General features: G+C 42.8%; 2 protein-coding genes across 3 annotated transcripts; both read left to right on the forward strand.

The window, feature by feature from the left end:
* Positions 1-2769: 2769 nt before the first annotated feature.
* LOC111957876 (transmembrane emp24 domain-containing protein 7) lies at positions 2770-4344 on the forward strand. Of its 2 annotated transcripts, none has more exons than XM_023978939.2 (4): positions 2770-2861; positions 3229-3401; positions 3500-3745; positions 4003-4344. In XM_023978939.2, exons 2-4 carry the CDS (start codon positions 3234-3236, stop codon positions 4237-4239), a joined length of 651 nt encoding a protein of 216 aa, XP_023834707.1. In that variant the 5' UTR covers positions 2770-2861; positions 3229-3233; the 3' UTR covers positions 4240-4344. The 2 variants fall into 2 exon arrangements, with proteins under 2 accessions (XP_023834707.1, XP_023834706.1); XM_023978938.2 differs by having other exon boundaries at positions 2784-2861; positions 3193-3401.
* A 2415-nt stretch (positions 4345-6759) lies between these two features.
* Positions 6760-11971, forward strand: LOC111958058 (protein fem-1 homolog C). The gene is made up of 2 exons (XM_023979240.2): positions 6760-8372; positions 9037-11971. The coding sequence occupies exons 1-2, from the start codon at positions 7829-7831 to the stop codon at positions 10338-10340; spliced, it is 1848 nt and encodes a 615-aa protein (XP_023835008.1). The 5' UTR covers positions 6760-7828; the 3' UTR covers positions 10341-11971.
* Positions 11972-12767: the final 796 nt, after the last annotated feature.

A 12767-nucleotide genomic window follows, 5' to 3' on the forward strand; every position in this document is an offset into this window, starting at 1 on the left:
CGTTTTAAACATAGGCTGGCTAGAGAAGTTATTTTGCCATTCCATACCCTAGGTTTTATTGAAATGACGCCACTGGCTATACCACCAAGATTTAGAGGAAAACCAACCAGCTAGATTGTTTCTTACCTTTTCAGAAGAGTTGCAGCCTCCTTGATGCTCTGTGGAACTTCCTGATTTCCTGATTTCCCTCAAATGCCAATTGGATTAGTTGAGCATGCTTCTTCTGTGCTGACTGAACACGTTTGTCAAAGTGGAAAATGAGTTCTCGCATGTAGCTGTGGACGCCCCAAAAGTCAATACATGTTTCAGTGCCGTAAGCGTGGTCGGCATAGCGGAGAGAGGCCCAGAGAATTGTTGCAGGATATCAAGTGGGGTCCATTTGTCCTCATTGGAGCTGGCGATTTCAGTCTGCAAAAACTGGCAAGCAACACTAAACTCAGCTAGCACCAAATCTGTTTGCTTCGATCCAGCACTGGTTTTACCTTTTTCACATCTAGAAAGTCATGGCCCTCTGGGTCAAGGGGCACACAGGGTTTCCACCAATTGGGTGTTGTGTTCTGACAATTCACCAATGACAGCATCAAACGTGTTGAAGTACAGTCTTTTACACAGTCTCTTCCCCTCTTTCCTGCTGGCCTACTGTACTGTCCACCACGTATTGCTGGAGATTTTACTTAGATAACGTTGTAGTTTGCTTGGAGCTGGTGGTGCCACTGCACTGTGCCTCAGCTTCTCAACGCACTCCAACGCAATGCGGACCACTTTGACTCCAGTGTAAAGATTGGTTGCTTTTGCCTGGAGTCATTTGTTTGGAGGATCGAGAAGACTGAGGATTCTGTGTACCATGGTGGCTGTAACAAAGCCTGGGTCAGTCACTGCCTTCAGCGGCCCTGTAGCCTCGAGTGACTCTACTTCTGTGTTGTACGAACACGTGCATTCGATGTCAGAGAGGAACTTCACAATGCTGTCACAACTTTTAACAACCACTGACACAGTAGCCAGGTGTCCCCTTCTCCTTAGACTATGTTTGGGTACTTTGGCAAAGCCAATTTCTGATACCCATTGTGGCAGCTTAGCTGGTTTGTGCTAGCTAAATAGGTGAAGGCTAATAACACCAACGCTTTGATAGCTAAGCTAAGCTAACTAAACTCTATAGTGATGGGGCGTGAGGCAGAGTTGAGTGAAGCAGCTTCAACTATAAACTTGACCCCGCCCTTATAAATAATATAATTTTACAGGCAGAGGCGTATCACGTTGTTATTCACTTAGCCTACCAAAGATGAGAAGCGTTTTTTCCCGCCTTTATGGAAACCTTACAGAGTCATACCTTTACTCCCGAGTGGCGCAGCAGTCTAAGGCACTGCATCTCAGTGCTTGAGGTGTCCCTACAGACCCTGATTTGATCCCAGGCTGTGTCACAACCGGCCATGATCGGAAGTACCATAGGATGGCGCACAATTGGCCCAGTGTCGTCTGGGTTTGGCTGGGGTAGGCCGTCATTGTAAAACAAGAATTTGTTCTTAACTGACTAAATAAATAAATAAATACCTAACTGCCACTGGGGCTTTCCATAGCCCTCCTAATGTACTGTCCACCATTGTGCTGATGCAGAGATACAAATTTCACACCAACCTGTCACTCAATCATTTGAACTTTTTTGCTATTTTTATATAGGAACGTGAAACTAAAACTGAGTGGGCACAAGTTTCAAATGAAGGGCTAAGCCCTTCTTGGAGCTGGGCCTGAGGTGAACATAATCTCTAACTTGAGGTGTGTGGCTGAGCCCTGGAGTGTGTCCAAGCGCCCTGATTGTTTGAATGAACAGAGTTGTGAAGGGTGATTGACAGGGCCAGTCCTGTTAAGAGGGACGGCTTTTTTTTTTTTACAACAAACAAATGTTGGCCAGAGCTACAGATGGCTATATCTGTCTGCTAGTACAGGACTGGTAAAGGGCCAGTCTACTACTTTGGTGAGTGTTTTTTTTATACAGATTTTTCAGGGGGTGCTGCAGCACCATCAAAACCCCTACTTCCTGTTGCTATGAATGTGTGGTCAAAGTATGTGTTTAGTAGCCGAGGTATGTAGCTGTAGGTAGATTTGAAGAATAATCTGACCCTGGTATCAGTTGTTAGTCAAATTCCCTTTGGGCCTTAGGTAGGCCTATGGTAAGTGACACCACAAGGGATCACATGGTTTATTCAAATGATAGTTTGGTGGGGGTTACAAAAATCTGACAAACATTGACAAGTATTTGTAAGCGAAGTGATATTGACAAATTTAACAGTAACAAGACTGGAGTGTGTGWGGGGGGGGGGGGGGGGGGGGGGTCATAACTAGAATTGCTACAGCTTTTGTCCAATTAGCAGTTTAGGATAATTATGTTAAGGTTAGGAAAGGGGTTAGGGTTAGCTAAAGTGCAAAAATAATTCGACGTTAATTTGACAAAAGCTTCTAGCTATGACCTTGGCTGCGTTCCGTAATTGTTCACGTTCTGGAACGTTTTATTGAACGGAAACGGTGCTGTAACGAACGACCAGTTGCAAAACGGGGAGGGATTGGGCAACGCTGTCAGCGTGGCAGCTGCCCTTTAAATGTCACTCATTGCTTCAAGCCACACCCAGCAAACGTACGTCAAATCCTGTTCAAGAACGTTTTGGGGAAACGTGTCGTACAGTACAAACCGTTTCACAAGGTAGCAAACGTTCAAGCAAACTGAACGCACCTCCTGTTATAGTGCTTCCTCCGATAATTCTCACCAATGGTAGAAGAACGGAGGCGGGCCCATTTCATGTTAGCCAATGGGGTGATTCGTTGATGCTACGTCTCCTAGTAGCTACTTTCATCCGGATGAGGGATCTAAAGTGAGTAGCTTGAATTAACCACAATATTGAACTAAAATAGCATGCTATTCAACGATGACTTAAAATATGTGTACAATAAATTATTGTAATTGTTCATTGTAAACCTAGTTTATCTTGCCAACTCAAATTCTAATAAAAACAGATTGCAAATGAATCGGCCATGTCAGCTAGCTATCTAAATTAGCGTATCAAGCTAGTCAATTGTGAATTCCGCTTTTGGTCTGTAGACCATTCCATTTCAGTCATATGTTGTTAGTTCACATGTCAATGTATACGTTTTTCTTATTTAGATATTTGTTTGAAGTGATCTAGAAATAGTATTGGTTTGCAGGTTCACAGCTATATCAGATTACCACTCTTCCACCAGCCACGATGTACAGCTATCATGGTACCATCAGAGTGTTGGTGCAGGTTCTTTGGGCCCACCTGCTCTGTGGTTGGACGTTTGGCTCCGAGCTTACGTTTGAGCTTCCAGATAACGCAAAACAGTGTTTCTATGAAGATATTACCATTGGCACCAAGTGTACACTTGAGTTCCAGGTAAGTTGATTGAGGCCCTCACATTATGACATGGAGTTATGGGAATAACTATAGCTAAATTGCTAGGCTGTATTTTAAACAAAGTATTTTCTCTCTAGGTTGTCACTGGCGGGCATTACGATGTTGACTGTCGTCTAGAGGATGCAGATGGTACTGTTCTTTACAAAGAAATGAAGAAGCAGTATGACAGCTTTACATTCACGGCTGCCAAGAACGGAACATATAAATTCTGCTTCAGCAATGAGTTTTCCACCTTCACGCATAAGACCGTCTACTTCGATTTCCAAGTTGGAGAGGATCCCCCACTTTTCCCCAATGAGAACAGGGTCACTGCTTTAACCCAGGTAGGTCTGTTGTTGATGACTATTGCTGAGAGGTGTTTTTCTGTGCAATATTCAATATGGCAGTTCAATCAAAACAATCTGTTAATTCCCTACAACAGAATTAAATGCTATTGGATTTCAGTTTCCCCCATTTGGCAGAAACATAATGGAAAGAACTGTGTGCATAGGCATAGATTTCTGGTTATTTGCAGTGCTTGCATGTCAAACCATACAGGGATCTTGTATGCCTTTTTTAAGCCTGTAAATACCTGTTTCAGATGGAGTCTGCCTGCGTGTCCATTCATGAGGCCCTGAAATCGGTCATTGACTATCAGACACATTTCCGTCTGCGGGAGGCTCAGGGACGCAGCCGTGCCGAGGACCTTAACACAAGAGTGGCTTTCTGGTCCATTGGGGAGGCCTTCATTTTGCTGGTAGTCAGCATCAGCCAGGTGGTCTTGCTGAGAAGCTTCTTTTCTGACAGGAAGACCACCACCACGCGTGTTGGATCCTAACATCCCACAGCATCTCATCCCGGTCACCTCCACAAGGGACTTCAGATCCAACGCCACCAACAACAGTTCATGGCAGAATGTTTTTTATAGATGCCATTCATAGAATTAGATATAAGGTACGTTCAGGCTTTGAAGTTACTTTTAAAAACCCACTGGATTATCTAAATAAAATCTAGCAAATAATGTTGGAAATGCAACAACGTATTTATCATGTGGGTGCATATTGTCATTGTTTTTTACAACACTGTTTACCAGAATAATGTGAACAAACTGGTAGCCCGTCTTGCAGTTCTAATTTGACACCTACTTGATACATTAAATCGTAGTTGCAGAATTTAATTTGTGCACAGTTCTCGCTTCCTTAGTAATGACAATTCAAACTTGGTTGTTAGATTCAAGTTGTGATATCAAACAAATCAAAAGTACTCTGTCTGTTGTAAACAATTGGTTTGTTTTTAATGTGAGATTCCACTCAACAGGCTTGTGGCAAGCAGAGGTTGTTTTGGGTGGATGGATCTTGACTAGGAGTTTAACTATCTCTTTATTGTAACTGGTGTTTTGTTTTGGTTTATATGGTTAAAACATAAATATGAAGCTGGTGTAAGCACAAAATTATTTAATTTATTTCATATTAGGCATGTGTGTGGTCATATGTTTGCGTACTGTTCATGATTGTTTCTGCACAGTCATCAGCTTGTTGGTAGTCCAAGGAATTGTTTCCTTATTTGCATAGCTTAATAAACATTCTGGTAAACCCATTGTCAGACCTTCAATATTCAATCAATGAATAAACTGAGCCACATAAATAGATAGCATTTACAGGCAACTACCAATATAAAGGAGACAACAGTGTCTTAATAGAGCATTGGGCCACCACAAGCTAGAACAGCTTCAATGCACCGTGGCAGATTCTACAAGTGTCTGGAACCTTATTGGAGGGATGCGACAACATTCTTCCATGAGAAATTCCATAATTTAGTGTTTTGTTGGTGGTGGAAATGCTTCCTCAGATGCCGCTCCAGAATCTCCCACAAGTGTTCAATTGGGTGACAGACGGCCATGGCATATGTTTTTCATGCTCATCAAACCATTCAGTGCCCTGTGGATGGGTACACTGTCATCCTATGGGGCAAAATAATGGTCTGCCCAGCATTTTTTAAGATGACCCTAAGCATGATGGGATGTTAATTGCTTAATTAACTCAAGAACCACACCTGTGTGGAAGTGCCTGCTTTCAATATACTTTGTATCCCTCATTTACTCGTGTTTCCATTAATTTTGACAATTACCTCTATATTGTGATGCAGAATATTATATATCATTATCAGCAGGAATAGCTGATACATTAAAATCCACTCACTGCTCAGGTTGCTAATGATCAACAAGTATTTAATTTTGTTCTTTACAAAGGACACAGCTTGTGGGCCATGTACACTTGTGAACATCATGAAAGGTGCGGTTGTATACAACACCGAGAAATGTGTAATGAAACATATTATGATTACATTGTCATGTGATGATTTCAAGAACTGCAGAAAGTATTAAACTTCTCAAATTAATCTTGATTCTATATACACACTCGGTGCTTGTTTATCAAATAATTGATCACAGAAAAAAAACATCCTCTGTACATTGTTCACTCAACCTCCAGGAGGTGGTAGTAGCCAACAAAATATATGCAATGCAATCACCATCTGCCTGTAAGGATATGCAAATATGTTATTATTAGTTTAATACAGTTTTATGCGCAGATGCCAACTTTATTCACTACAAACCCCAAAAACTGTAATGACATCTTGCTCATCTCCTAAACTGATGGAGTTGGGTATTTGCCTTTAACTGCTATTGCGTAAGCGAATACAAGCTATGTGATTGGATGGTTTCCTTTTCAATAAATAGTAAATGAAAAAAAACGCATTGTTTTCGAATTGACAGCAGTGTACTCTGGGAAATGAGGGGACTCGATTCATCTGTCCGTGTAGGCGTATTGTGCACTGGGTTACAGTTGATTACATTTGTTTTGGAACCGGGCTGCCTCCGGGCGTGAGCCACAGGTGCCCCGTTCAAAGCCAAACGGCGAGATCTGCTCAAAACAAATGTGACGTAACCAAGCACTTGGAGTAATGAGTAGGATTCTGAGTTTTCACATGCAAAAGTGATTTATTTTGATAAAAATGTTTAATATACCTTCACAATGAAAAGTAGTTTGAAAATGCAAACATATTGTAATGAAACAGGCAGGGAGCTGGTCTCGAATCCTCGACTTTGTAGCCCGAAGTCCAGCGCGCTATCGACTGTGCCGCAAAAGCATGCACCCACGGCATAGCCGATATCCGCGCTTATAAACCAAGGGTCGTTACAATATTTCATGAAAAATATGTATGTTTCAGGGCGATGCACTAGGCTGCCTAATTGTTGACAACCGAGCGGTGCAGATTACTTTTCGATTTGAAATAGTGCTCCTCCCTCGCCGTTTTTGCCCGTTTATGTCACGTGTCCCACACCCCAGCATAATCGAATCCGCCCATTGAGTCGTGATGATCTAACCAGTGGTGGGTGGACAAATTTGCCCGCCCCCCGCCAAGAACATTATAGAAAAATAGCCATACTAGCTAGATTTTCTTGTGTTATTCCCTCTGGGATCGATTTAACGGGCGGGAAAAATTTACAACACAACAAGCTGATCAACGAAGAAAAAGAACGCATCTCAAACGACTTCGGCTGCTGGACAATGTTGGCTAGCTAGCGTAGCTGTACATTAAATACCAAGCGGAGTGGATGTTCTGGCCTCACCGTATTTCTTGATATTTACACTGGATAAAACATCTAGATATACGTCGACTTACACATGGTTCTGTGGGGAAATGACATGCAGAATTAAAGCTAACCCCCCCCAAAAAACTGCTTGATGAAATTGAAAAGGACGTCGGACAGCGTAGACTGAACACGCCTAACTGGGGCGTATTCATTACGCCGATTCTTTTGCAAAACGTTTCTCAGACGGAAGCGAACGGGACGAAACAGGGAGGGATCTATCTGCATTTGTCCAATAGAAACTCGTTTTAGTTGCAAAACGTAATGTTTTTCAACTGTTTTGCTAATGATTACACCCCTAGGATGTATTCATTACGCAAACTTTTTACCGTTTAACAACCAAACGGAACAGGGCGGGACCTACCTGAATGTGCCCAGTAAACTATCGTTTCCCGTTTGGAGTTATCGGGTTCGCAACAGATTTTGCGTAATGATTACACCCATGGTATTTGGTTGAACAGTGCCGTAGCTAGCTACCCAGACAATTTTATTAAGTTAGCTATATTTCCGTCGCCAACAAACTTTCAATCGAGGAGAGGGGAAAGCAGAACATGCCAATGTTAATATATACGTTTTCCAGTCGCTAGCTGGCTGATTTCTGCCTCCCATTTGGCTAATTTAGCAATACGTAGTTAGCTAGTCACCTAGTATCGAGTGGCAAACTATTCAAGGCTAGCTAGCGCCACAAACAAAGGCTTCTGCTCAACACCTGCCACATACTTGTATCAAGACGCTCGTGTCTTAATCAACTGTGTCCGTGAACAAAGCTGCATAAATGGATTTACAAACGGCGGTGTTCAATGCAGCCAGAGATGGCAAGCTACGGTTGCTTCAGAAACTTTTGGAGAACAAAACTGGCGTAGAGGTTACCAAATTAATGGCAGAGAAAACCAACGGTGCGACCTCTTTGCTTATGGCTGCAAGATACGGACACCTGGATTTAGTGGAATATCTTTTGGAGTGTTGCTGCGCACCCGTTGAGGTTGGGGGGTCAGTGAATTTTGATGGAGAGACTATCGAAGGTGCCCCCCCTCTATGGGCTGCCTCAGCAGCAGGACACCTGAAAGTAGTGCAATCTTTACTTGGCCACGGTGCCTCTGTGAACAATACAACACTCACCAATTCCACCCCCCTGAGAGCAGCTTGCTTCGATGGGCATCTGGACATTGTCAAATACCTGGTAGAGCACAAGGCAGACCTGGAAGTAGCAAACAGACATGGTCACACATGCCTCATGATCTCGTGTTACAAAGGACACAAGGAAATTGCCCAGTATCTATTGGAGAAAGACGCTGATGTTAACAGGAAAAGTGTTAAAGGTGAGGTCACGCATTCAAACGTTTATTTCGCTTTATTTTATATCCCTGGGTCTACCTGAGCAACGAGATAAGGCCTAGTACCTGGCAGGTGCATTGCTCTGTTATGTCATGACAGATCATAACCAAAATGATGAAACATTCAGTAATTTGCTGTTAAATGCAGATCACATTTGTCTGATACAATTTGCCAAACCTGTGTATGTTTTTTCAGACAGTCTTGAGGTAAATCCTCCATTTGGACATCTAATCAGGTCAACTAACAAGCTGGAGTAATTTGTGTTTAAACCAATTAGGGGACGTGATGCCACCCAGGCCTGTTATAAATGTAAGCCTTGCAATAGCCCACTCACAAGATCTGTCCCAATCCATGAGAATTTTACCCCCTTGGCAGGTGCTTAGATTGGCACATTGCTTACATCACCCTGGTCTACTAGAGGGAAAGGGTTACAGGCAAGCATGTGGGAAGACATTTGCTTACCAAGTTATTTGACAAACATATTTAGTTATGAAATGTAGCAAATGTAACCTTTTTTGTCTCTTCACTTAAACATCTACTTTCAATGAATTTGAATATACATTTGAATATATATTTATTTATTGCTAGAATGTCTGCAAAAATGGTTTCCAGTTTGCAAAACATGTATTAGTATTTCTTTCTTCACAGGTAACACAGCATTACATGACTGTGCTGAATCTGGTAGCTTGGAGATAATGAAGATGCTGCTAAAATATGGTGCCACCATGGAGAGGGATGGTTATGGAATGACCCCACTGCTGTCTGCTAGTGTGACTGGCCACACTAACATTGTTGACTATCTGACACAACACCAGCAAACAAACCACATGGAGAGGATAAATGCCCTCGAACTGCTTGGTGCTACTTTTGTGGACAAAAAGCGGGATCTTCTTGGGGCATTAAAGTACTGGAAGAGGGCCATGGACCTGAGATACAGTGACAGCAAAACATTTCTTAACAAAGCAGAGCCAAAGCAGTTGATCATGGCCTATGACTATGCCAGGGAAGTAAGTAATGGGGAGGAGCTAGACAGCCTGATCTCAGACCCAGATGAGATGAGGATGCAGGCCCTGCTCATTAGAGAGCGCATCCTGGGCCCCTCCCACCCCGACACCTCTTACTACATCCGCTACCGGGGAGCTGTATACGCTGACTCTGGGAATTTTGAGCGCTGCATTAACCTTTGGAAGTATGCCCTTGACATGCAGCAGAGCAACTTGGACCCCCTCAGCCCCATGACAGCCAGCAGCCTGCTGTCCTTCGCTGAGCTATTCTCCTTCATGCTCCAGGACCGTGCTAAAGGCCTTCTGGGCACCTCGGTCTCCTTCAACGACCTCATGGGCATCCTCAGTAAGAGCGTGCTGGAGATTGAACGTGCGGTGAAACAAACCCAGCCTGACCTGGCTCAGCTCAGCAAGGCCCTCTCCATCATCCTGCATCTCATCTGCCTGCTGGAGAAGGTCCCCTGTACCGTGGAGCAGGACCATTTCAAGAAGGAGACCATCTACAGGTTCCTCAAGCTGCAGCCCTGCGGGAAGAATGGCTACAGCCCGCTCCACCTGGCCGTGGACAGGAACACCACCTGCGTGGGCCGCTATCCTGTCTGTAAGTTCCCCTCTTTCCAGGTCACCTCTATCCTACTGGAGTGTGGGGCGGACGTCAACAGCCGCGACGAGGACAACAACAGCCCCCTGCATGTGGCCGCCTCCAACAACCACCCGGACATCATGAACCTGCTGATCGCCTGCGGAACTCACTTTGACAGCACCAACTCCCTGAAGCAGACGGCCTGCGACCTGCTGGACGAGAAGGAGATGGCCAAGAACCTGATCCAGCCCATCAACCACACCACCCTGCAGTGTCTGGCTGCGCGGGCTATCATCAAGCACAGCCTCTGCTACAGAGGCAACATCCCAGAGAAGCTAGAGGCCTTTGTGCTTCTCCACAGATAATGACTATTAAAGACATGTGTGCCACCATTCTCCTCACCCCATGTGCACTCAATAATGAACATTGTGTGAACTTTCCTCCCCCCCCCCCCCCCTGCGAAGCCAGAATTAAAAAGCAACTGCCCCTAAAAAGCAACTTTATGTTTTGAAAACAGCCTATGTGGCATCGATATGAGTCAAACATTTATTGTAGTGTCAAAATTGACTACAAAGTGTAAATAGGATAATTTTGGTCAACGTCTGTCTCGTCCAAAACTGAGATTTGCGAGATGATAGGAAAAAATGGTATGTCACGGAATGAGGAGTACCCTAACATTTTTTTCCTCGGGTTGGGTTTATTTCAATCCTGCCCACAGCTGGCAGCAACCAAGTAATCATCAATTTGGAGCAGAGCTGCACGCAACCATAGTAATTCCCATGGCCAATTTGGTTTGACATTAGATATTTCTATGGGGCTAGTTAGGGACCATCAGCAAATTACAAAATGTACATGGCTGAAAAAATAGGGCAAATCAGGAAGTGCAGCCCCCATTTATAGCTCTGTGGCAAACTGATGGAGATTTTTTAAATATGCGCATGCACAATATTTTTAGCTTACTAATTTCTACATTTTCCATGCTATTTATTAAGATATCATTGAGAGATTTCTCCATGCCCCCATCTCTTTGTTTCTTTCTATCTATGCAAAGATGGTGGAATGCTGGGACTTTTTTTCCATTACTATGTTGCCAATATATGGACTCTTAACTTTAATCATACATTCATTATGCTCTCATTCAATGGTTATGTTGTCATGGTTTTGTATCGGCGTAGTTGAGTGTAATGGAATTAACTAATTTCTCTATCAAAACCATGAAGCTTTATGAAGTGGTAATGTTTGCAAATACCATAAGTGCTTTATTCCTCCTATGCACAGGCTATGATATGCGACTGTTCTGTTTTAGCACTTGTCTGTGCAATATTTTGCATTATATGTGGTGACTGCCTGTTCCTTTGTTTCCATAATTTGTTACACTAAGCAAAGAGGGATGTGACAATTGCTGAATGCTGTTTGATTGGTAGTGTTGCGTGGTTTCAGGTGTTAACTGTAAAAGGTAATTGTGTGCAGATTTTGAGTAGGAGTGTATGCAACCCTTATGCTTCATGTTATTGACCTTTGAACCTGATTTGTTCTATGGTGAGCTGAGCACAAAAACAATAGACATAGGTTAGTTGGATACTAGTATGGCCGTGCATGTAGTTTGAGGTTACAGGAAATTCATTGACATCTGAGCTTTGTACGGCATATCAATTATCGTATAAGCTCTTCAGAGCTCTGACTAACCCATACGTGAAACCTTTATATTTGTCCAATTGTACTCTAATTGAAAAGAGAGGAGGCCTTGTACAGTGGGGCTGAGCTTTGTGAAATAACCTTGCACATTAGCTTTATTCATGTGGTTAAAGGGCTTTTCATATTTTTAGAAATACATTTCGCTAAGGACCGAACCATACAAATGTACAGTTCCACCAGGGAACTTGCTTTAATTCTGCACTTTATTACAACAGACTTTTAAGACTTCATATGACAAAGTGACATATATCAAGTTAATATTTTAAGAACCGATTTGACAATAAACCCATATTGCACTTGTCCTCATTGCCCCAGTGTTATGATTCAGCCCCAGATAGCTATGCAACAGGATGGAACTTTTGTAGTGACTTCCCTGCACACACCTAATTTTCTTTACCCAGCACGTTAAAGATATTGCACAGTTACTGGATGTTCCTTTGATGAGTCATGGTGAGTAATGCATGTAGGGTGTTACTCTATGACCACAGTAGGCCTGTGTAGCTGGCCTTAGTTGGTTATGTTATTGTATTTCTCACTGTTCAACTTGTCTATCTTCTTTGTGTAAAACATGGGTTAAGTGTCAACTTGGGGTTCTTTGTCATATGTTTGATCTCTTCAACTTTTCTCAACTCTGCTGAACAGTAGGCTAACTCGTCTCTGGAATATTCTCAAGTGCTAATTTAAAACTGAAACAAGGTTGTTTTCTACGTCTGGTTGATTGCGCATGTTCATACTTGCAGGAGCTGTAGTCTGTCAAGCATGGAAGTAAATCAAATTGTATTTGTCACATGCGCTGAATACAACAGGTGAAATGCTTACTTACAAGCCCTTAACCAACAATGCAGGTAAGAAAAAAATAAGTGATAAGTAAAAAATAACAGTTACAAATAATTAAAGAGCAGCAGTAAAATAACAATAGCGAGGCTATATACAGGGTACCAGTACAGAGTCAATGTGCGGGGTCACCGGTTAGTTGAGGTAATATGTACAGTACCGTTCAAAAGTTATGGGTCACTTCGAAATGTCCTAGTTTTTGAAAGAAAAGCCAAATAAAATTGTCCACTAAAATAACATGAAATTGATCAGAAATACAGTGT

Source organism: Salvelinus sp. IW2-2015, linkage group LG33, assembly GCF_002910315.2.
Source record: "Salvelinus sp. IW2-2015 linkage group LG33, ASM291031v2, whole genome shotgun sequence".
NCBI classification, from domain to species: Eukaryota; Metazoa; Chordata; class Actinopteri; order Salmoniformes; family Salmonidae; genus Salvelinus; species Salvelinus sp. IW2-2015.

Coding starts and splice junctions, on each gene's coding strand:
- LOC111957876 (XM_023978939.2), top strand. CDS start 3,234: ATGTACAGCTATCATGGTACCATCAGAGTGTTGGTGCAGGTTCTTTGG. Junction 3,402..3,499: donor AGTGTACACTTGAGTTCCAG/GTAAGTTGATTG, acceptor TTTTCTCTCTAG/GTTGTCACTGGCGGGCATTA. Junction 3,746..4,002: donor GGGTCACTGCTTTAACCCAG/GTAGGTCTGTTG, acceptor TACCTGTTTCAG/ATGGAGTCTGCCTGCGTGTC.
- LOC111958058 (XM_023979240.2), top strand. CDS start 7,829: ATGGATTTACAAACGGCGGTGTTCAATGCAGCCAGAGATGGCAAGCTA. Junction 8,373..9,036: donor TAACAGGAAAAGTGTTAAAG/GTGAGGTCACGC, acceptor CTTTCTTCACAG/GTAACACAGCATTACATGAC.